The sequence below is a fragment of the Podarcis cretensis genome (genome assembly GCF_951804945.1).
Source record: "Podarcis cretensis genome assembly, chromosome: 12".
Classification (NCBI taxonomy): Eukaryota; Metazoa; Chordata; class Lepidosauria; order Squamata; family Lacertidae; genus Podarcis; species Podarcis cretensis.
The window spans coordinates 21,131,637-21,154,760 of NC_137181.1; the positions used below are offsets into that span (position 1 = coordinate 21,131,637).

Sequence of the window (23,124 nt, forward strand, 5' to 3'; positions counted from 1 at the left end):
TGGCTTGTCTTTTTCTCTATATACATTGAAGACAAAGGGTTGTCTTCAATGTATATAGATAAAAAAGTGCATACAATTTTGAAAAACAGTGATTGGTATTAAATGGGCAGCAGTGAAGGACAGAAGTTGAACTAATTTTCATGTAGTTTAATGGTTCAAACCATGTAGTTAAACTATTTTGTTGGTAGTAAACTGTTTGCATACTATTAAAAACAATAATTGGTTTCACCCTTTTGGAGAAAACTATTTAAATAGCTATTTACTAACATACTTAAAAACTCAATAAACTCAATATAAATACCGGTTTTAGACTCCAAGAAGAATGGTGTGAGCCATTACCAGAAGAGGGGGTGTTGCTCCCTTTTGTTTCTACAGCTAGTTGCTAGAAACATGTTCAGTGTGTAGCATTTCTAAAGTGGTTGATTGCACCTGGAATAGTCTAACACTTTAACCTGACCAGGAAGAGGGGATTAGCATTAGGGGGTGGGAAGTCCTGTTCAGTGTTTGCTAATTTGTTACAATCTAGTTTGACCATGAAATGGGATCGATGCAAAGGGTTCTGCACCCAGGAGCTGGCTTAATTTTCAGTGCCCTTCACTGATGATCTGTGGAACAAAACAGAGGAAAGTTTTTGCTTTCCCTCAAGTATGTACTTCTAGAGGGGAGCCTAAACCTTTTGAGCAGCAGCTATTCTTTTGTAGAGTAAGGAGGGCATTCAGATACCCTCCAGGAGTGCCTCTCCCACCAGCAGGAAACAGGGTTAGCTTGCAAAGTTGACTCCTCTGTTGGAAGGAGCTATCAGGCTGCCATAAGCACCATGGAACCAGTGAAGGCCTTATTTGGTGCCCCCAGCTTTCATTTTTCAAAAGTACATGTCTCTACCCCTCCTAGGAAAAAAATATAATCAAAGTGTGCAGGTACCCTTCTAAGCACCAGTAATTTCTGTGAAATGATTAGCCAGTGAGTGAAGTGAGAGCTGTGATTGATAAGTGAGCTGTTTAGACACCAGGCAGTGGGAAAACTTGGGGCTCCAAATAGCTGTTGTCCCTCTTTAGTGCCCTTTTCCTGCTTCTGTCTTTTATCCTAGTCCTTGGATCCACCCAGTTGCTGCTCTGTTTCACTTTGCTTCCTGCCATCCATATAAAGCAGCTGCTTCAGAAACTGTTTGAAAATGTGGGAGATGAAATCTGGGGGTCCTTCCCATTGCTGCTTTGTTTGTTTTGCTGCCTATTGGAATGTAGAGTGGGTGGCTGCTTGATAGATGCCACAGTAGAATACTGGGGGGTGGGGGAAGGTTATGACAACCATTTGTTGTTTCTGCTGCATACCCTGCAATGGGGATTGTTCCAAAGTTGTTTGGGTGAGGGCAGTGCAGAGGCTTCATATTGATGGTGATAATAATTATCACATTTTTCCTGGTTCTTTTTTATGAGTGAGCAAGTGCATAAGTTTTACTACTACTACTACTACTACTACTACCACCACCACCACCACCACCACCACCACCACCACCTTTCTCCTGCTTGTTCTCAAGTGTTGTTGTTTTGCCAGGGGTGGGACATTTCCAAAGAATCATTCTCATCATCACCTTTTCCTCTTGTCTGTCACACATCAAGCATTGTTCCCAAGTTGTTTGGGAAAGGGAGTGCTCAGTGCAAAGGCAGAAACACTATTACTGTCATCTCTTCATACACCCCTTATTTCAACAGCTACTCTGATGAGTTTTTAAAATGACTTTCCTTTGCATTTTCCTTGCATTTCTATTTGTTGTTGTTGTTTATTAAATTTGTATACCACCCTTCATCTGACAATCACAGCATTAAATTTTTCCCTATTCAGGTGTACTGCTGGCTGTAGTGATTCAGAATTATTCCTGCATTCAGTTATCTTTTAATTTCTAGCTCTGATCTACAGCAGCACGTCAGAAGTATTGTATTCTCTGGCAGATCAGCATGCTGGGATGCAGTTGTGATGGGAGTTCAGGGTGGGAGTGATAGAATTCTTAGATGTTTAACTGTGTAACTCATTCATTTAAGGGACAAGACATTCCTGTGGCTCTATTAAAAGCAGTCACTATTGACTCTGAGCACTACCATTTTGTCTCAATGCTGCTCCCATGGTGTTTATGAAGGTTCTGGTCATACCAATAGTGCACCAGAGGATGCAAAGTATTGAAACTTAAAGAAGTATCAAGTGGCTTGAATTAAAGGTGATCATACTGATACGTTGGGCTTTTCTAGGCAACATAAAAGGCAAGCAGATCTTGGTAAGGACAAGCAACAACTCAGTGAAGATCTGTCTCAGCAGGCAAGGAGGCATGAGATCTATTTCCCATCATAAGAAGCCTGTCCTGGATTGCTCAGAGTAGAACATCTGACTCAAGTGACAAACACGACTGTAGACTGGATGAGCTATGTCGTCTAATATATTGACTGTTTCTCCCCTTAATTATATTTTATCTTGTGCCCCATTTAATGATGTATGTGTTATCAGAACAAAGCATATTGGTGTTGCAATGATTAAAATTGATTTTTAATGTAATTCAAGACTGTGAAGCTACTAATAGGCATAGCTGTCAACGTTTCCCTTTTTTAAAAGGGAAATTCCCTTATTCTGAATAGGATTCCTTGCAAGAAAAGGGAAAAGTTGACAGCTATGACTAATAGGTTTTTAGAAACATTCATCGCTGTTGTTGACTTTCTTTGAACCAGTGTGGATGTCAAATATATGATCTCAGCTGGGAACGTATTTAGATAAAGAATGAGTGTCTTCTGTTGATTCTGCAAGCACTTATTAAAATATCAGTATCTGGGAGTTGTGGTAATTATCAGTATTTTGGGGGTAGGGATATCAGCAAATTTTGCAAGTCTGTATTACAAATGTGACATTTCCCCATATTTCTGTTCTCAGTGCTTAACAGAGATCTAGCCTGCTATACCAATATGATGTTGTTTTTTTAAAAAATACATCATTCCTAATTTTCACCAGCAACCCATACACTTTGAAATTGGCACCTTTTGAATAAAAATATTTTGGTAATGTGATTAGGCCACAATCCTATCTAAAAACATAGGGGGACTTCAAAAGTAAACACAAAACAATGGAGATTAAAAAGACGTCAAATTTCACCCCATGTGGCTCCCATATGCCCTTGCATGAGCCTAATCAAATATATATGGAAAACAATTTGGACTTTGAATTTGGTCCTTTCAAATATAAGGAAGAAAAACTACTAAGTAACAAAAGTAACAAATTCCCATATGAAGGAGTGTTTGTTACAGATGGGCTACTGGCTAGGCTGATGACAGTAACCCTTGCTTCTGCTTCTTTTTTTAAATCTCGTAACTACAGCTGGTTTCAGGAGGAGTTTCCGTCTCAGCAGAAAAGATAGAAAAACAAACAAGACTATGTATGAATGCAAGAAGAGTGATCAGTACGATACAGCAGATGTCCCAACTTACGAAGAAGTAGCAAAGTATAGACGACAGCCCAATGAGAAATACAGACTTGTTGTCTTGGTTGGTAAGTTTTAATTATTTGAATTAGGAACCTAGGTTGTTTAAATAAAGACTAAACTGTTTTGTTTCATGTTATCTTTTTGAACTTTAAAAATCATATGCCAAAGCAACCTGAAATGCTCAAAAGTCTCAGGAGGCTCATGTGGAAGCAGATGTTTCCTGAGGTCCATATATTCAAGTATATTTATAAGGAACCACAAGGGCAGGCAGGTACTGTACAAAGATAAAAATGTACATTAGTTGCTCTTTTGCCTCTGGCCTCATCCACCACTGGCATGTAAACCTCAGAAAGCTGATAGCTGAAAGATTCAGAGGTGCCCCAGCACAATGGCAGCTAGAGCATGTGTCTATATGCATATCTGAGAACAGTAAGCATCCAGCATAAAAGTCTCATGGACTTGTTTCATGTCGACCTAGCCATATTGGCCAGATTGCATGAATATTCATCATATTTATCCTGGGCCTGAAAGCAAGAAGGATATGAGAAGGCTCTCCAGTATGTGAGGCCCAGAAGCAGAGAGAGTGAACTTCTGTCTTTACAGCTTCCATCATTCTTTTTCCTGGCCTGACAGCCTGTGCATTCACCTGCTGAAAAGATGATTTTCATCCCTTTTCAGTCACATACATTGTTTTCCCACATGGAAAAGGAGTACCTGGATGTTTAGCTTGTAGCCTTTCTGTAAAGTTTCTCTCCCTATCATGCAGATGTAATGTGTTTCAGTTCTTAGTTAAGGATTGTGATCTCCTCTTTGCCAAACACTTAAAACTTGACTCAGAATCTTGCCCGGTTGGGTGAATTACACTGCAGAGGGGAAGGCGTTATAAGCTTTATTCGGCTTTATTTTACCTGTCTCAAAAAGACAACATAAGACGAAGCCTCCTGATTCAGGCCAAGGCTCACCTAGTCTAGCATCTTGTTCTCACAGTGGCCAACCACATACCTATAGGAAGCCCACAAGCAGGACATGAGTGCAATAGCACTCTCCCAAGTTGTAATTCCTGCCAACTGGTATTCAGGTCATAGTCAACAAATAGTCAACTTGTATTCATAGTCAACAAATGCCTTGAGATGGTTCACAAGACATTTATTTAGCTAGCTAGCTAGCTAGCTCGCTCCCCTTTTCCTGTGCTCTTAAATCTCATCACACTGTAGGGATAGCTAATCACAAGCAGATCTGCAGTCATGGTGCAAGACTCTATTATTATTATTATTATTAAGTGTTTGACACATAGCCACAGCAGATTTCATCAGTTTTGCTTCCGTTTGCTTTAGAGTGCCATTCTATTTGACTCCAGGGTAAACCTGTCAGAGTTTTATTATTTGCCAGTAGCCAATAAAAAAATACCCACTATTGCATCAATTATGAAGCTAAGGAACATAACTATGAAGCAATCAATATACCAAACACTGTTTGCTAATGTGTTACATAAACAAGCTACCCTTTATTTGCAAACAGATTCCTAGTCTTCCTTAACTGTGTTTTATCAAAAATAAGTGGGGCCAATGTGGACTAGTAGCTGACTATAGTTGCAGGGTAGCCCAATCAAGTGTTCTGTTCTGTTCTGTTCTTGTGTTGGGTGATTCCTATATTACCTCAGCAGTTAATTCCATCATATGCTCAGGACTGGTCACTTGCAGAAACTTAAAATATGGTCCAGAACATAAAATAGGATGGGGTTATGGTCTGTGAATCTAGTCAGCAATCTCAATACTTGATAACCAATTTAGAGATCTTACAAAAGCCTTTTAGAAATATTTTCCAATATACTCCATTTACAATCCAACAATTGTAAATTGTTCTTGTACTTGTTGCACTACATTTTAGTTTCTTTTGCAGTAGTGTATAGGCCAATGTTTCATTAGCAGAATTTCTTCCATTATAAAAAGTTGCAGACCAGAAGAAATATGACCCTCTATCAGGGACTGTTATGAACTGTAGAACTGCTGTTTTTATATAGCTCATATCCAAGGGAACACTTAAAATCAGTTTTTAATAAACAGCTTTGTCATTCTCTAACGCACAAGTTCAGGCACCTACTACTGTGAGCGAGAGATTGTGGGTTCTACACAGCAAGTAATAACATGCTTGAGTTGATTTTACACCTATATCAACAGAGTTCTGTGAAATGGGTGATAAGTAGACTTTTTATAACAAATCACATATGCTGGCTCTGAGGGATATCTAGAAATTTCGTTTTATTTTGGTGGTACTAAATCAAGTGAAGAAAGTGTGCTTTTACAGTAACAAAAGCAGCTCACAAATTTATTGCAGACTTCAGTAATTTTGATGTTTTTCTCTTGGTATTAGAAGCAGCATAAGTCTGGCCAATATCATAAAAATGTCTTGGGTAAAATGTGGAAAAACTGGCACTGTTAATATAGGTACAGTAGAAATGATCAGATTTAAAAGCTTTGGACATGTTAGTAGTTGCATCCAATACGATGTGTGAAATACAATTTTGATGTTAGTGCCAGGAAATACAAGGACAAATAATTAAATTTTCACATAATTGGTTGTGGCAAAAATGTTCAGCTATAGTAACTGAAAACACAATTTATTATTGGAGTCTATTTAAAAAATAATTGGCTGCCAAGTAGATGTTTCACTTAAACTTACTTTAAATAAATGAATTCTAATTCACAGAATATAAACTCGATGTAGAGTTTAGACTATCACTGGGATGCGATTCTCCTTTCTATCTAATCCCAGCTCCTGCACATTTGCTGCCATCTGCCTTTTTTCTCTCTCTTCTACCTAACAGGCCCAGATGGAGGCTCTAACCAGTTTTGGTTCACCCCAATAGATAATTTGGATAGTGAATGCTTATTTAGCTGCATTCTGGTCCCTAAAATAAAGTAGCCATTGTTTTTAGGTAAGTGGGCCCTGAGCTATGGGGTGGTATGTTAACCCACTGGAGAAAGCACAAGTCTTGAGCTTGAGACTCTAAATCTCAAGGTTGTGGGTTTGAGCCCCATGTTGGACAAAAGATTCCTGCATTGCCGGGGGTTGGGCTAGGTGACCCTAGTGGTCCCTTCCAACTCTAGAAGTCTGTGATTCTATGATTGATTAACTGTTAGAAGTATTGATATTCAGAAGGGCATTGGAACTGATCGGCTGACAAAATAAAGGTAATGCTAGCCGGAATGGTGCTTTGTCTAAGAGACAAGCAGGACTCCAAATGCTGCAGGTCTGAATTTAACAATACTGTACATATCCTGACTGACACTTGCTCCAGCACATAATGATGAGCTGTGATCTCCCCTCCTCATTGCAGGGAATCAGGGAATCAGAAAGAGTATGGTGGCAGATTAGGCAGAATATGGATCACCAGCATTGGATTTACAGCAAGAGGGTTCCCCCCAGCTTGCAAACATCTTGCTTTAGTTGCAACTTGGATATAAACCATAAAATGATATCTCCTCAACAAGTATGGAACAAAAGGGGCAAAAGTAATTATTTAAACCTAGTAATGGTGTTTGTGGTAGGCAGCTGGAGATTTTTAATACACAAGTGGGATACACAGGGAAGGCTGAAATTAAGCCCTTAACACTCATTTCCTTTCTGGGAAATGTGTCGATTGATACTTCAGTGCAAAGGGTTTAATCTTGGCATGTTAGGAAAGATGACCAGTTTGTACAAGAAAAGCATCCATTTGGGTAAAACATTCTGCAGAATGTCAGGAAAAAAGCAGATGAATTTATTTGGGTTACAGATAGGTAGCCGTGTTGGTCTGCCATAGTCAAAACAAAAAAAATTCCTTCCAGTAGCACCTTAAAGACCAACTAAGTTAGTTCTTGGTATGAGCTTTCGTGTGCATGCACACTTCTTCAGATACACTGAAACAGAAGTTTCCAGACCCTTCTATATAGTGAGAAGGTGGGGAGGGGTATTACTCAGAAGGGTGGTGGGAATGGGTGATTGGCAGATAGCTGTGATGAGCCTGTTGACGACTCTTAACGACGATGGTTTACAAGCTATAAAGAACACCATTTCAGATAAAACCACAGCGGACTTTGCCACCAAACTCTGCCAATTTGTTCTTACCCACAACAACTTCAAATTCGGTGATGACCTGTTCCTTCAGATCAGCGGCACAGCTATGGGCACCCGCATGGCCCCACAGTATGCCAACATCTTCATGGCAGATTTAGAACAACGTTTCCTAAACTCCTACCCACTCAAACCTCTCTTGTACCTGTGATACATTGACGATATTTTTATCATCTGGACACATGGTCAACAGACCCTGGACACCTTCCACCAGAAATTCAATGATTTTCACCCCACAATCAACCTAACAATGAATCAATCTATGCAAGAAATACATTTTTTGGACACTACTATAAAAATACAGGATGGGCACATAGACACCACCTTATACCGTAAACCAACTGACCGACAAACATATCTACATGCCTCTAGCTACCATCCCAAACATACCAAACAGTCCATTGTATATAGCCAGGCACTACGTTACAGCCGCATCTGTTCCAATTCTACAGACAGAGACTCTCACCTAAGAGATCTACAGCAAACCTTTTTAGAACTAAAATACCCAGCAGATGAAGTTAGACAACAGATCAACAGAGCCAGACTGATACCCAGAGAGAAGTTGCTGCAAGACAGACCCAAAAAAGAAAATAACAGAACACCTCTAGTCATCACATACAGCTCCCAAGTTAAAACAGTACAACGCATCATCAGAGATCTACAACCTCTCCTGGACAATGACAGTTCTCTTTCTCAAGCTCTGGGAGGAAGACCTTTCATTGCCTACAGACAGCCACCCAATCTTAAACAACTCCTAACCCACAATAATACTACAACCAGACCTAACACGGACACTGGCACCAGAGCCTGCAATAAACCCAGATGCCAACTTTGCTGCCACATACACCCGGACAACACCATTACTGGCCCCAACAACATCACACATACCATCTCGGGACTATTTAATTGCTCATCGTCTAACATTGTGTATGCAATCAAATGCCAACAGTGTCCTTCAGCTCTCTATATTGGACAAACAGGCCAGACCTTACGCCAAAGAATAAACGGACATAAATCAGACATCAGGAATCACAAGACAGAGAAACCAGTAGGAGAACACTTCAATCTCCCAGGACATTCTATACAAGATCTCAAAGTAGCTGTTTTACTACAAAGGAATTTCAGAAATAGACTGGAAAGAGAAGCTGCTGAATTGCAACTTATCACCAAACTTAAAAGCATGGAGAGTCCTGGTCTGAACAAAGACCTTGGATTCTTATCTCATTATACATGACAAAGCCATTTTTCACCTTCTCACCCCTTGCTTTTTCCTGTAAGACCTATTGCAGTCGTTAAGAGTCGTCAACAGGCTCATCACAGCTATCTGCCAATCACCCATTCCCACCACCCTTCTGAGTAATACCCCTCCCCACCTTCTCACTATATAGAAGGGTCTGGAAACTTCTGTTTCAGTGTATCTGAAGAAGTGTGCATGCACACGAAAGCTCATACCAAGAACTAACTTAGTTGGTCTTTAAGGTGCTACTGGAAGGGATTTTTTTTGTTTTGAATTTATTTGGGTTATTTTAAATTCTAATATCATAGTCCTGTGATCCCTGTATGTCATTTTATCCTTAGGTAAGGGAGAAGTAGGAAATTGTGTAGAATACCTTAATAGAGGATCTTGATTCAGAGTAGTGGCGGGAGGAGTCTGAAGTGGACCTTTACATGAAAAGTTAAAATGATTGAACCAACTAGTTGTTTAAATATTATGGCTTGGGTCCTAATTTTGGGGTCTGCGAATGGAAGGAGAGTTGGAATCATGGGAGCGGTTCTTCTGTATGCTCAACTCTTTCTGTGAAGCAAAAAGTGAAGCAAAAAAGTTTGGATCCAAGCCAATAAATTTTCCTGAGTTTTATTTCAGATACAGCTGTTCAAACCAAAAATAAAATTAGATGAAGTAAGCTGTTACAGATGCCTTGCCATGGTTGCTGATCATCTAGATACTCAAAGCACTGAAGACCGTTCATATAGCATTGATTCAGTTAAAATTTCCAAAATGGTTGGATTTCAAGGCAAAACAATACAGCAGAGCAACAAAACAATACAACAATCATTTTCAAACACCTTGAATGTTTCACAAACCTTGTGAGGAAGACCATGAATAAGTGGAAATCAAATATGTTTTCATAGCTGTGCAGAGCTTTGATACTACCTTTATAGAAGGCTTTATTCCTAGTGCTCATGAAAAACCAGTTTTCAACCTACCAGTAACCATTCCGTTTCCATAGAGATAAGATTGTAATTTACTTTCATATAAGTCACTGTTGTCTGGAGATGCATAATTGTAAGAATGGTAATACAAGAACAAAAATCTAATGCTGATAGTTTCACAGTCATTTTTAATTTTCAGACTGCGCCAACAAATTTTGTTTACATTTTAGACATTCATCTGCAGTAATAAATTATAGTTCATGCAAAGCAAAGATGAAACTTGCCATGCCATTTCTTGCTTAAGTGCACATGGTGTAAATTCAGCAACAGCTTGGCTTTTCTGGAGAATCTATAGTTTGGAAATAATGAAAAGTATTTGGCCTTCATTAGTACTTCTTTACTGCGCATATGGGTTGGGGTGCAACTAGTCAAATCTGAATATTTAATAACTGTGATGGGTCTGAATATATTAAACTTCAGAAAATTTATAAATGGCTCACACCCTGACCTGGCCCCTTCTATATCAAATTATATGATCTGGAGCTGAGAAGAGAAACGCTAATCACTTAAGTGTCTCTTTCAGCTTTTCCATCTATGCAGAAGATGGGCTGAACATAATACACCAGGCTCCCTCAACCTTGGTCCTCCAGATGTTTTTGGCCTACAACTCCCATGATCACTAGCTAGCAGGACCCAGTGGTCAGGGGTGATGGGAATTGATGAGGAAGCCTGAAATACACCTTTCAATTTTGTGTGTCTTGTCTTGAGAAAGCTAAGAAGATGAAACAAAGTCACATGAAATTGCTGCCTGTATTCAAAGTACAGTGGATCCTAAATATGTTGGTGGGAAGATGGATATCCAGTCATGATTCTTGGGTATCTCCAATAATCTCTGCTCTGTCAGATTCATATTTTTGTATATTTAGTAACTCTGTGTGTATATCATTCTTTGACAAAACTGGCAGCGGGTTGTTCATTTTCCAGGTAATGTAGAACTGCAGTTCCTGAAGCCCACAGGTCACAAGAATGAACAACCTGCTGCCTATTTTGCCAGATAATGATATACACAGAGAGTTACTTGATGTAAGGACAATCTCTTTATCTCTGCCTAGAGAATGCGGATGGTGCTGAAGTTACACATCTTGTTCTGGCCTTGTGTCTTTTAAATTTCACATCATAACGTGTTGCATGATTGAAATAGTAATCAAAGAATAATTGATTACAATGCATTTTAACTTTCAGGGCCTGTGGGTGTAGGATTAAATGAACTTAAACGGAAATTGTTGATCAGTGATACTCAGCATTATGGTGTAACTGTGCCACGTAAGTGACAATCAGTTCTGTATAAAATTCAGTTTTACTTAATCTGGCATAAGGTGAACATGTTTGAACATATAGGGTATGCCTTTTAGGAGTGCTCACCTTGAATAAGAATGTAAAGGCTGTGCTTTTTTCTTGCTGTCACTAAACACTTTAGAACATAAAAGCTCTCAGTTAAAATCTCTGTGAGAGATGGGCTAGGTACTCTTCCAACATTGTGGAGCTTTGTGCAACCTGTAGAAGTTGTGCCACAAATGGCACAGAGAGTAGGGATTTGTGGCCCTACTGGACAGAATTGGAGTGCCCAGGGGCCTGTTACGCCATAGTCGGGTTTGCACTCCCATCTGCACCTTTAATGCTGACTTGGTGCTTCCACATCCCTTCCCAACTTGCTAGAGTAGAGGCAAAACCATTCCAAGGGATGACTAGAACTGATCCATATTTGATATCCTTGCTGTGTTAACAAATTTGAGCAAGCCACCCATTTGCTGAGTGTTGGTGCAGCTGACTGACAGGAATGAGTACTTTAATTATTTTAGAGGTAGGGAGGGAGCATGCAGGCTTAAGGCTCAAAACAAACCTTGTTGCATCTGAGCAAGGCCTGAATCTGCTCTAACTGTTGAGAAAATAAAAAATAAAGTTATCTATAGCGACAAATGAAACACTGAATTCAGTAGCACAGGAAGTAAATAAGGAACTATTGAAGCAGGGATTAAAGCACTTTTTTTCAATATAACTTGAAAGCTTATTGAAACTCTCACAAAATTTTATGAATGAAATGTGTGTGGTACAGCACATGTGTAATACCAATGCTTTAATGTGACTGTTTTTATTTGGTATATTGCTCAGATGTTACAAAAAAGAATAAGCAGTATTGGCACAAAGTTTTGCAAGCGTTCTAATTTTTAGGATGTAGTTTTTTCATGAATTGCAACAAAGATATCAACTGGAAGGATGTCCAAAAACTGAATTAATTCCGTGCCATGAGATCAATAATGGTTCTTGGACACACATGCTTTCTCATATGTCCTTCTGAATATTGAAACCACTAGAGAAAGGAGATTTGATATCCTGGGTTGCTTTCAAAAACTCTGGGAACACTTCTGTATGTTATGAAGGGAACACGAATGAGGAGAGAATGCATGGAACCTAAGCCAATTCCTGATCTTCATCAGAGGAGGGAGGAGCTTTTGTGTTATATTCCCCCCTCCACTCTCATTGCAACAATGTCTTAGTAATTAACATCAAGCTGATAGCATGAGACTCTTAATCTCAGGGTCATGGGTTTGAGTTCCATGTTGTGCAAAAGATTCTTGTATTGCCAGGGGGTTGGACTAGATGACCCTCGTGGTCCCTTCCAGCTCTACAATTCTATGATTCTGTGATCAAACAGAAAAGACTTTGGTTGGTTTTCTGGTTTTGTTTGTTCATTTGTAAACTGTTTCTTATTTCTTTCCCAATAAAACCAGACACAACAAGACCAAGAAGAAGCCAAGAAAATGATGGCGTTGAGTACATTTTTATTTCCAAGCACTTGTTTGAGACAGATGTACAGAACAACAAGTATGTGGGAAAGCAAGAACTTTTGTCATAACAATGGTTTTCTGTCAGTTTGTGGCTAGACCTCAATTTATAAATGGAAGGTGCTTCCTCTTCTAAATATTCAGATCAGAACAAACTTGATTTGAATAGGGGGGGCATCAATGTGTATTCAGATTCTCTTAAATATCTGCTTACTTCCCTACCTGTGATCTGTTGGCTTGCCTGAACGACTTATTTGCTCATTAACTGACAACTGCTGACCACTAATGGAAAAAATTAATTACCATATTTTTCGTCGCATAGGATGCTCCGTCCCATAGGATGCACCTAGTTTTTTGGGGGGAAATAAAGGGGGGGGAATTTCCTTTATTTCCCCCCCAAAACCAGGTCGGGGAAACCGAACCAGGTTGAGGAACAGCGGGATGGCGGTGCTGCACTTCCCTGCTGTCCCCCGAGCTTGTGGGGCTGGCCGATGTCTGTCCGGCGCGCGGGGCGCTCTGCTTCAGGGCGCCCTGCGCGCCGGGCGGCAGGCTGCTATCCGCAGCGAGCGGAGCCCTGCGGGGAACTCCTGCAGGCTCCCCACGCTGCGGATGTCTGCCCGGCGCGAGGGGCGCTCTGCTTCAGGACGCCCCTTGCACCGGGCGGCAGGCTGCTATCCGCAGCCTAGACAGCCCTGTGGGAACTCCCGCAGGGCTGCCTAGGCTGCGGATGTGTTCCTGAAGCGCCGGGCACTCTGCTTTCAGCACGCCCGGCGCTCCAGGAAGCAGGCTGCTATCTGCAGCCTAGACAGCCCTGCGGGAGTTCCCGCAGGGCTGCCTAGGCTGCGGATGTCTTCCTGAAGCCTGGAGAGCGAGAGGGGTCGGTGCGCACCGACCCCTCTCGCTCTCCAAGCTTCAGCGAAAGCCTGCATTCGCCCCATAGGACGCACCCAGATTTCCCCTTCATTTTTGGAGGGGAAAAAGTGCGTCCTATAGGGCGAAAAATACGGTACCACTAATGGGAATAATACAATTACATATACTGTTGCCCTCAACTATTATTATAATCCATATGAACACAGTAGCAGTTCTAGACAGCAGATCTCCTGTTCTGGGTTTGAGACCTCTTCTGAAATGTCCAGGACAGATGTCAGAAGTTTTAACTCTTTTTATTAACTTCAAAAGTGACTTCTGTATACAGCACCAGCAAAGTCCTGCTCCTGTGCTGAGGGTATGGGTGGGAGGAAGAGGGAAGGGCCTCACTGACTCTCAAGTTTGCAAACTTGTTCTGTATTAAGCTGATGCAGTGTTACATAAGATAATGTTATACTCCCCCCCAAAAAACATTTTGTATTCTTTCTATATAAGAAGTTACATTGAACAGTTGGACTAGATGACACTCATGGTCCCTTCCAACTCTATTATTCTGTAATTCTATTGTTCTATTTATTTGTGTGATAAAACAGGTCAGATGTGGAAACAGATGTGGAAACAGCGTTCAATAATCTATTGTTTAGATTATGCACGTTTTTACTTCATTAGTTTCAAATGAGGATGATAAAAAAAACTTTAGCGGGCTATTTGTTCTCTAGGTCTTTTCTCTGTGTCAGTGAAATAAAAGCAGGTTTACTGTGTGTGTGTATGTGCAGTGGTACCTTGGTTTACGAACTTAATCTGTTCTGGAAGTCTGTTCTTAAACCAAAATGTTCTTATACCAAGGTGTGCTTTCCCATAGCAGCGGGGACTCAATTTACAAATGAAACACACTCAACCGGAAGCAGAACATGTTCTGCTTCCAAGGCAAAGTTCACAAACCAAAACACCTCCTTCTGGATTTGCAGCATTCTTAATCCAAGTTGTTCATAAACTAAGCTGTTCTTAAACCAAGGTACCACTGTATATATATAATCTCAAAGCAAAAAAAATCTGTAATAGACTCTCACATAGAAGTGAAAAGAACTGGATTGTGTGAATCATCTCTGTATAATGCTACGTTTGGGGAGTCTTTAAAGGAAATATTCAATAATGTTTTTCAATTACAGGTTTATTGAATATGGGGAATATAAAAACAATTACTATGGAACCAGCATAGATTCAGTTAGATCTGTTCTGGCTAAAAATAAAGTTTGTTTGTTGGATGTACAACCTCATGTAAGTAAACTACAACATTTTGTTTTTCTGTTGGTAACCAAATGCTGATTTGCATTGCTTTGTAGAAACAAATAAGATACTTTAGGTGGGTAAGATTGAAATGTGAAATCTTATGTTCTACCGGCCACCTTGGGACTGAACTGCTAGTAGAGGGGAAAATGGACCTGGGTGCTAAAAGACTAGCTGCTTACCACTTTAACTATGAAAACAGATTTATTTTTGCTAAATTGTTGTAACTTGAGAACTTTTACCTGCCTGTTCAGAACTGGACTCATTCACATACACTCCTATATAATGGAACTAGAATACATGATACATGACTGATACTTCAGGAAATACTATGGAGGATCTTTCTGAGTGAACGATTGTAAATTACTCTGCACAATTAAAATGCTATATAAATTATGCTTAATAGCAGTAGCTCTGGGGGATGAGGGAGAAAAATATAGAGAAGTGCCAGATGGAAACTGGAGAGGGCCAGGTGACTTGCCTTACTCAAAGTAAATAAATTTTGAAACAAGCTGCTCATAACTTAGCATTTTCTTCCCTCCAGACAGTAAAGCATTTAAGGACATTAGAATTTAAACCGTTTGTCATCTTTATAAAACCTCCTTCAATTGAGCGTTTGCGTGAAACGAGAAGAAATGCCAAGATAATTTCAAGCAAGGATGAAAAAGGTGCTGCGAAGCCTTTTCAAGTAAGTAACTTCTGCGTTCCTGCAAATATGACAAGGTGCCAGGGGGGCTGTGTCTGTCAGTGAAGGTGACTACACACCCTTGTTCACAGTGCACATAATATTTTTTCAGCATAACTTTTTTTTTAAGTATTGGAAACAGAATCAGAGAGGGTGATCACTTCCAGAACCACCACCACCACCTCCCTCTCTCTTCTCCCTTCATTTCATGTTCTTATTGCCTGTCCTTTAGGCAGTGACAGAAACAGTGTCACACCTAACGTGTTAGGGATGGAGGCAGTTGCCGTATTTTTCCGTGTATAAGACTAGATTTTTTTTTAACAACAAAAAAAAAAGGTTTAAAATTGGAGCTCATCTTATAAACGGGTAGTGCTAAGGGGTGTTTTCTTAATTTGGAGTCCCCCCTAAATAGGGGTGTCTTATACATGGGGGCGTCTTATACACAGGAAAATACGATATGTCCCCTCCCAGCATTCTTTTCAGCTGCCACTGCAAGATGAATGAGTCACAAGTCTGGCCAATTATAATTCTATCAGGTTTCTGTAGATTTAGCTCTAGTTTCACTCCAGATATGCACCTAAACTATAGGAATAAGTATGGGTGACAAGGAAAGGCAAAGGTGGTTTAATGAACGTATTGATGCACAGGCTCCGTGTCCGGCAATATCATGTGAACGCAAGCAAGAATGTCTCTCAGGATTGAATCCTGTGGAGGTTGTTGGAAAGGAGTATGTGTAACAGTGTGAATGCCTAGCAAGGATGCAAACTGTGGATATTGTCAGTTTGTTTCTGACAAAATTGTTGTAAATGTTGTTTTTTTTAAAAAAATACATGAATTTGGAATAATCAGGCTAGTGAGACTTCACAAGACTATTAAATACATAAATAGTTTCTTAATTTGTAAAAGTATAACACAGTCCTGGGGACATGCTCTTCTTAGGATTTTCTGTCTTAATTTTATGTAGTTACATTCTATGTTTCCAAAAACATGAGCAAAAACCTACTGAATGAGCCCTAGTAAGACCCAGGAATCTGAAAGGAACGATTCTTTTGGATTTTTACCAAACTTTCAAAAATACAGACTGTGTTCTAGTAAATCCCTTGCTAATAGCAGGCAGAGTCTTAGGTAATGTAGTTGGTCAGTACATCATTAATGTAAATAGCTTAAAAACATTTTTCCAGTGCTTTTTCTAGCACAGAGACATTTCTTTAATTATCAGTTAGTGACTAATAATGCTGATATGCGGATAAAGAGGAAGGATTTGTAAATTGCTGGGCAAAATAGAGTTTTTAAAACAATAACAAAATAGTTTGAAACGAAGACTTGTGTGAATTTTTGTAATAAAGAACATACAATTTTTATTCACTGTTTTATGAACTATTAGCTAAGCATAGGCTTTGATCCAAAACCCTGGTATGCTAGCATGTCTACTTATGCAGGAGGGGCACAGATCCACACACACACACACACACACACACACACACACACACACACCCCGGTGGCTGCTGAGGGTCAGGGGACTCTTCAGAATAGTTTTGCGGGGGGATTCAGGAAATTGGCAGCTTCCCCCCGCACAAATGGAAATGCCTTCTACTCACACAGCAAGATCATTGGAACCAGGCCATAAAACCTGATTCCTTGTTAACTCCGAGTTCGGCAGATTTGTAACTTGTTTTGCTTTTCCTTTTGAATGACCACTTCTCTTTCTTTTAGGAGGAAGACTTTCAAGAAATGCTTAAATCAGCACAAATTATGGAAAGCCAATACAGCCACCTTTTTGACAAAGTTATAGTAAATGATGATCTTACTACAGCTTACAATGAGCTGAAAACAACCTTTGACAGACTGGAGCGAGACACCTTTTGGGTTCCAGTCAGTTGGGTGCATTCATAACACTAAACAAATAAAATGTTTCATAATATTTTAATAAGGTACTCAGTTGGATCTAAATGGACATTTTGTTGGTGGGAAGCTTTTCGAGCTTTGGCAAACTGGTGCATTTACAAACTTGGTGCAGTGGAATGTTGATCTTATTTTTCTGTGTGTAAACCTTCCTGTTTGGAATAGGGGTTTGGAGGCAGAATATCACAGTGAAGCCTTATTTTTTACCAGATTCAATTTTACTGGTTTTTGAAGTGAATCTTCAGCTATTACGATACCACATTTCATCAATCCAGTATGAGATATCCTTTAAGCTGAGCATTGATATTAAAAAGTCTTAAGGTCTGATATCAGTGTTTAAGTGGCTTCCAATTTTGCTACTTCCAGACCTGGATAATAGTTAGCACTTGAAATTTTTAAAACTGGGGATGCAAAAGTGGCTACTACTTCTTTAACTAAAATACAAATATTTGAGCTTGCTTACGTTCAATCCGAATTTTGTGTGTGTGCTGAGTATTGTCTTCCACATCCAGACTGATTTTTACCACAACAGCAAATTTTATTTATGTTGGTGGAAAAACTTTCTTGGATCTTTTCAATAAGCAATAATATTGCTCTGCATCTTGAGTATTTGTAGATTACCCTTGGGGAGTATTCAAAGCAGTGCATCAAAGCTTAGATTGGGGTAATTCTAACAAAGACAACAGGGTGGAGGGTTAGTCTTTGGGAAAGAGGCAGTTGGGTAAATGGATTTTATTTATATAAGTGCTTCATTGTTTCAATTATAAACCTTTCTAAAACAGCCTTTGAGAAAACCCAGAACCTATTTTTTTATTTGAAAATTTGTAATTAAAACTAGTGGATCGTTCTCATTTTACACTGACCCAGAGCTGTGTTTTCTGGAATGAAGAAAGCATTTTTTTTGCTCCTTCTTGATTTCCTCTTGACACAAAGTTTATTAGTAGATGAAAAGAGAAATACTTGTTGTGTTCAAGCGAATTTGCCTTTCCAATTTATACGTGACAGTGATGTATCAGAGGCTTAGTATGCAAACAGGAAGTCCAGTTATTTTATGTTAATGTATAAAAGGGTTAGCTGTCTTATTTAAAGGTAAAAGAATTTAGTGAGACTATATATATTTATGAAAAGGGGTGAGAAGGGATATATTAATTTTTTTGCATTTCTTGTCAATGTGATCATTTATTAAACAGATCCCTAGGTGTCTGTGATTTGAAACACTGGCTTTATAAACTCAACATTCCATGTAAATGTTTTAGTTTCGATACAGATAAACCACCAGGTCTTTGCAAATGTAGTCTAAATAGATGGTTGGTTTTTTGGTTCATTGCATTCATGTTTTAAAATTGTGTAATACAAGGGAAGTGCCAACAACCAAAATATCGTCTTTTGGAAACATTTGTGCTAGAGTGACGCATGTAGCCTGGCCCTGAACATCCATCATGTAATGTTGAGTGTCTCAGGTTTTACTGTTTTTGGTGACCTATGGTTGTACTTCAGCACCAATTAATTGCATGAAAAATACTGAACTGGATCCCCTCCCTCCCGGCTGTGTTTCAGTACTGCTTTAAATAAATCACTGTGGTTGTTTGTTTGTTTGTTTGTTTGGCAGGCATTATGTGTCTTTGACATTCAGTGCGTACTGCAAGAGCCAGTGCCAAGAATGCTGGGTATCTGTCAATATCTACATTTTGTATATGAGAGGATCAAAACACTTGTTTAGAAATACATTTGTCCTGTTTGTCAGCTATAGTTTGTGAGTCTATTCTTACCATATATTTTTCTTGAAAACAAGGGGAAATTGGGCATATAGGTTTCAAATGTTGTGACATCCCAGAATGCTGTTTGAGAGGAAACTCTCTCCCTTTCATCCTGATTGTCGCTCCAAAGACAGCATTTCGGCACTGTGCTCTTACTGGCAATAATTGAGACTATTAATCTTTGTAAGCTTCCCATGTTCTTTTTGTCAAGAGAGAATTTACTATCCTTTGAGTTTACTAGCTTTGAAGCAGCAACTGAGTCTGCAGTGACCTTGGACACCTTTGTTTTAATAAGAGCATGATCCAAAAAGCTCTGGAGCTTTGCATAAGTAGGAGCTGCCTGTCCTCTCCAATGCTGCGGCATGTTCTATGTGTGCACACTGAAACTGTGTGGAGCCTTGGATCATACACATAGCATGGGTATAGTTCAGAAAAACTTAAGTCAATTTTTGGCTCAAAGTGAAACTGACTTTTTTCAGCCTTTTAAAATTGTACTGCATGGGTTTGAGTACAATGGTTTTATGGTTTTAAATATAAATATCCTTATTGTATTTTTGCTGTTTTGTCATTGTAAAGCAAATGTTAAAAGTTTTTATACTATGGATTCAGAGCAATACTTGAAGTTGTCATCAGTTCACTTACAGATGATGTGCCTGGATTGCAACTTTATCAATCTTAAATCAATAAATTATTGACAAAATGTACTGTGGGAAAGCTTCTTTTTTAAAAATAAGGAACTCAAATCTATCATCTTTAAAAAAATTGAATTGTGCTTGCAATATCTGTTACCATTATCACATTCAAACAAGTAGCATAACTGAACGAACTAACTTAACGAGCTAACTTAAGCCATGATTTTGCTGTAGAAAGCAATTATTTTGTTGAAGCATACTAGTCATTTCTGAAATGCCTGGGGCCTGTACCCCCGTATATGTTTTTGTGTTTAGGACCCAAATATTTAACTTGTCCAGAGATTTAAGATTTTCTTCTTTGTCCTGTAATTGCCCGCATCTGCACACAAAGCAAATATTAAGAATACAAACGACCCCTAATTCAGATGTGACTGTGTAAACAAATTGCACAAGGTTCTGTCCTCATTTTACAAGTGATGACAAAATATAATGACAAAATAAAAGCAACATAGTACAACATGTGAGCTTAACAGCAAACCAGCAAGTTTCTCCTTGCATAGTGCATATTTTGGGGAGCTTTTCATAATAATGGTGTCACCGCACACCCTATGATGGCATATTCACAATCAGCTCTAAACATCTGAACCTTAGAAGCCTTCACTTGATTTAGAGTAGACTTGCCTTCTGGAAAACCTCTAGAGGTTTAAAGATGAACCCTAAAGTCCATTTTTTCTCTCTACTACTTCCTGAAAGTCCATAGCTTGTCTTGCATGCATTGGATTCATGTGCCATTGGTGCAGAGTATTTCTCTTTGTTGCATGCTACTGTGCTTTGAATAATTTGAATTGCATACTTGAATAAGTTGATTAATCGGCTAAAGATAGAAAAATTAAAGGCAGATTTTCATAATTAAGGCAGCAATGTCTATGTTCTAATGTGGAGAGAGGCTTGAAATTAATTGAAAATCTTTGAATAAGTTTTCCTTTACAATAAGGTGTCTAGAGATTCTAGAATAGGTGACAGTTTTGTGATTTCTTTTTTAAAAACAAGAACAACAATTTTTATTGGTTTTTAAACAAATACAATAATTATTTCTGTCATCCTAGAAGGGGACATAAAATGTATTTGGATAACTGACTAAAACTGGGTACATGTTGATAATGATCACATTTTCTTGTGGAGGTGTTTAGTTAAGTCATCATGTTGACTTCTTAGGATAGATTTACTGAGCTAATCCACATACGTTTTTAAAAAAAATTGCGACATAGAAACAAAACTTTTACTATGTCACAATGACTCCAACTTAACAAGTGTGTTACTTCAAGTAAATACTTTACTGCTTAGTCAATTGCATGCATGTGGGCACCCACAAAACTTTTTTCCAACTGCAGTTAGGACTGTAGATATTTTTGTTTCCTTGGAAAAGCATGCCTACAAGAGTTCCTTTCTTGCCTAATTGAATGAGTATAGCATTTTCCTGTGCAGTGTAGCAGTGAAGTTATAGGCGGAGAAAGATATATGTTCTACACAAGTGGAACATTCACACATCTCGGGAAGCTTAGAACTCTGTATTTCCAAACACTGCCTTTCCTTATGTTGCTGGAGCTGGGAGTCTGATGGAACCCAGGTTGCAAAACATCTTTACAAATTCAGGTTTAGATTATATCCCCCCCCCCCGCAAGAGATTAATCCAATTGTTCACCTAAAAAGGTTTCTTTGCCCACTTGGTAATACTTTATGTAGGCCAGATACAAAGGAATGTGAACCTGCCAAGAATTGAAATTATTTTGCCTGTGTGACAGCCAAGCTACCAGCATGCTAATTTTTACTCACACAAAAGGGATAAAGGACTCCAAGAGGCACCAAATTATCTTTTATTTTCCTGCCCAGGTTGAGCTGGTCTGACATGAGTAAGAAATAGATGGTAGTGTTTACACCATATTCATGAGAACTAGTATCTTTGGAGATGCCCTGGAATCTTCAGATGAATATATAAATTTAATAAATAATAACACCAATAATGTTATTCGTATGAGGCCACTCATATCATGAAACTCACTGGGTGACCTTTAGCCATTATTAGGTAAGGTAAAAAACAAACAAAGGTAAAGGACCCCTGTATGGTTAAGTTCAGTCAAAGGCGACTGGACCCCAGAGTCGTCCACGACTGGACCTAATGGTCAGGGGTCCCTTTACCTTTACGGGCAGTGAAAGGTGGGATATCAAGTCCAAACTCCTCTTCTTTTTCTTCTACAATATGAAGAAGAGCCTTATATACTGCCATGAGGGACTTGGAGAAGGGCCAAGGCATAAATCTAATAAGCAAATGACCTTCAGGTCCACTTCTGACATCTAACTCAGAGAGATGGTTGGTCCTGGATGCTTTGGAAGACCTTGAAAGTGCAGATAAGCCATTCTGCCAGTAGAGGATGATGCATCCAAATCAAATTCTGTGTGTGTTCATATTTAATTGCTTTATAGGTATCTCTAACACCTAGATGGAGCTCTTTCCTAGTCTGGATCTCTTTTGGAATTGTTCTTACATGTTTTTAGCTGTTTTGTTTTACCTTTGGCCTATTTGCTGCCCCAGGTCCCTTCATCTACCTGGCGAGGCTACGGATTGGTTCCTTGGGCTTTTGCATGCAAAGCAGGTGCTCTTTAGCCAATGACCTTTGGACTGTTTTTTGTTTCACGTATTTTAGTTTTCAAAAAGAAATATAAGTTATGTTAAAAATAAAAAACTGGTTATTTTCAAAGAGTTTATTCTGTGGCCTCATCACCAACCAGTTAAGAGGCAAAAAATGAAATGAAATGCTTCAATTTTTAAATTTAGCTTCAGAATCCTTACATTTTAGAACACATTCTAACTCGAATAGAATGACGTTTTGAAATTACATGTAGCCAGTGTTATTTTTCTTTAAAAAAAAGGTTTAGGGGTACTTTCATTTTCCTACTCATATTGAAATACTGCCCCTCAATGAGGCCAAACTTAGATTCACAAAATGTTTAGGGGTATGCATACCCCTGCGTCCCCCATGAAAAAAGCAATGCATGTAGCTGCTTAGTGTGGTGTGTGTGGTGTATATGTATGGGGGGGGGGGAGGGAAGACAAAGCAGGCCAGGCTGATTTTATGGGCTTTCCCATCCATGCTTTCAAATAAAACACCATTTTTCTTCCCTTTTTTAAAAAAATTACTTCTCCTACTGTACCTCTCAATTTGTTTGCTTATTACTTACACTTCTCTAAACCCAGCCCTTTATTGTATTCTAGTTTAAAAACCACCTGGATATTCTTTTTCTTTGTTAAATTCCCCCTAAGCCTCTTTTATATGCTTGTCTGATGTATAAGACAGACTCCTGCGACATGAAAGCTTCAGAACTCTTGTGCAGCTGGCAAGTTTTTCATTTTTATTTTTGTTAAAAA

General features: G+C 39.1%; 1 protein-coding gene across 3 annotated transcripts in view; it reads left to right on the forward strand.

The window, feature by feature from the left end:
- The window catches only part of MPP7 (MAGUK p55 scaffold protein 7), a 79,610-nt gene extending 59,842 nt beyond the window's left edge, over positions 1–19,768 (forward strand). For all 3 annotated transcript variants that reach the window (XM_079946830.1, XM_079946829.1, XM_079946831.1), the window contains 6 exons: positions 3,352–3,522; positions 10,967–11,047; positions 12,514–12,607; positions 14,607–14,715; positions 15,269–15,412; positions 17,123–19,768. In XM_079946830.1, the coding sequence (XP_079802956.1) occupies positions 3,352–3,522; positions 10,967–11,047; positions 12,514–12,607; positions 14,607–14,715; positions 15,269–15,412; positions 17,123–17,302 (779 nt within the window). In that variant the 3' untranslated portion in view covers positions 17,303–19,768. The remainder of the gene's footprint in view (positions 1–3,351; positions 3,523–10,966; positions 11,048–12,513; positions 12,608–14,606; positions 14,716–15,268; positions 15,413–17,122) is intronic.
- Positions 19,769–23,124: the final 3,356 nt, after the last annotated feature.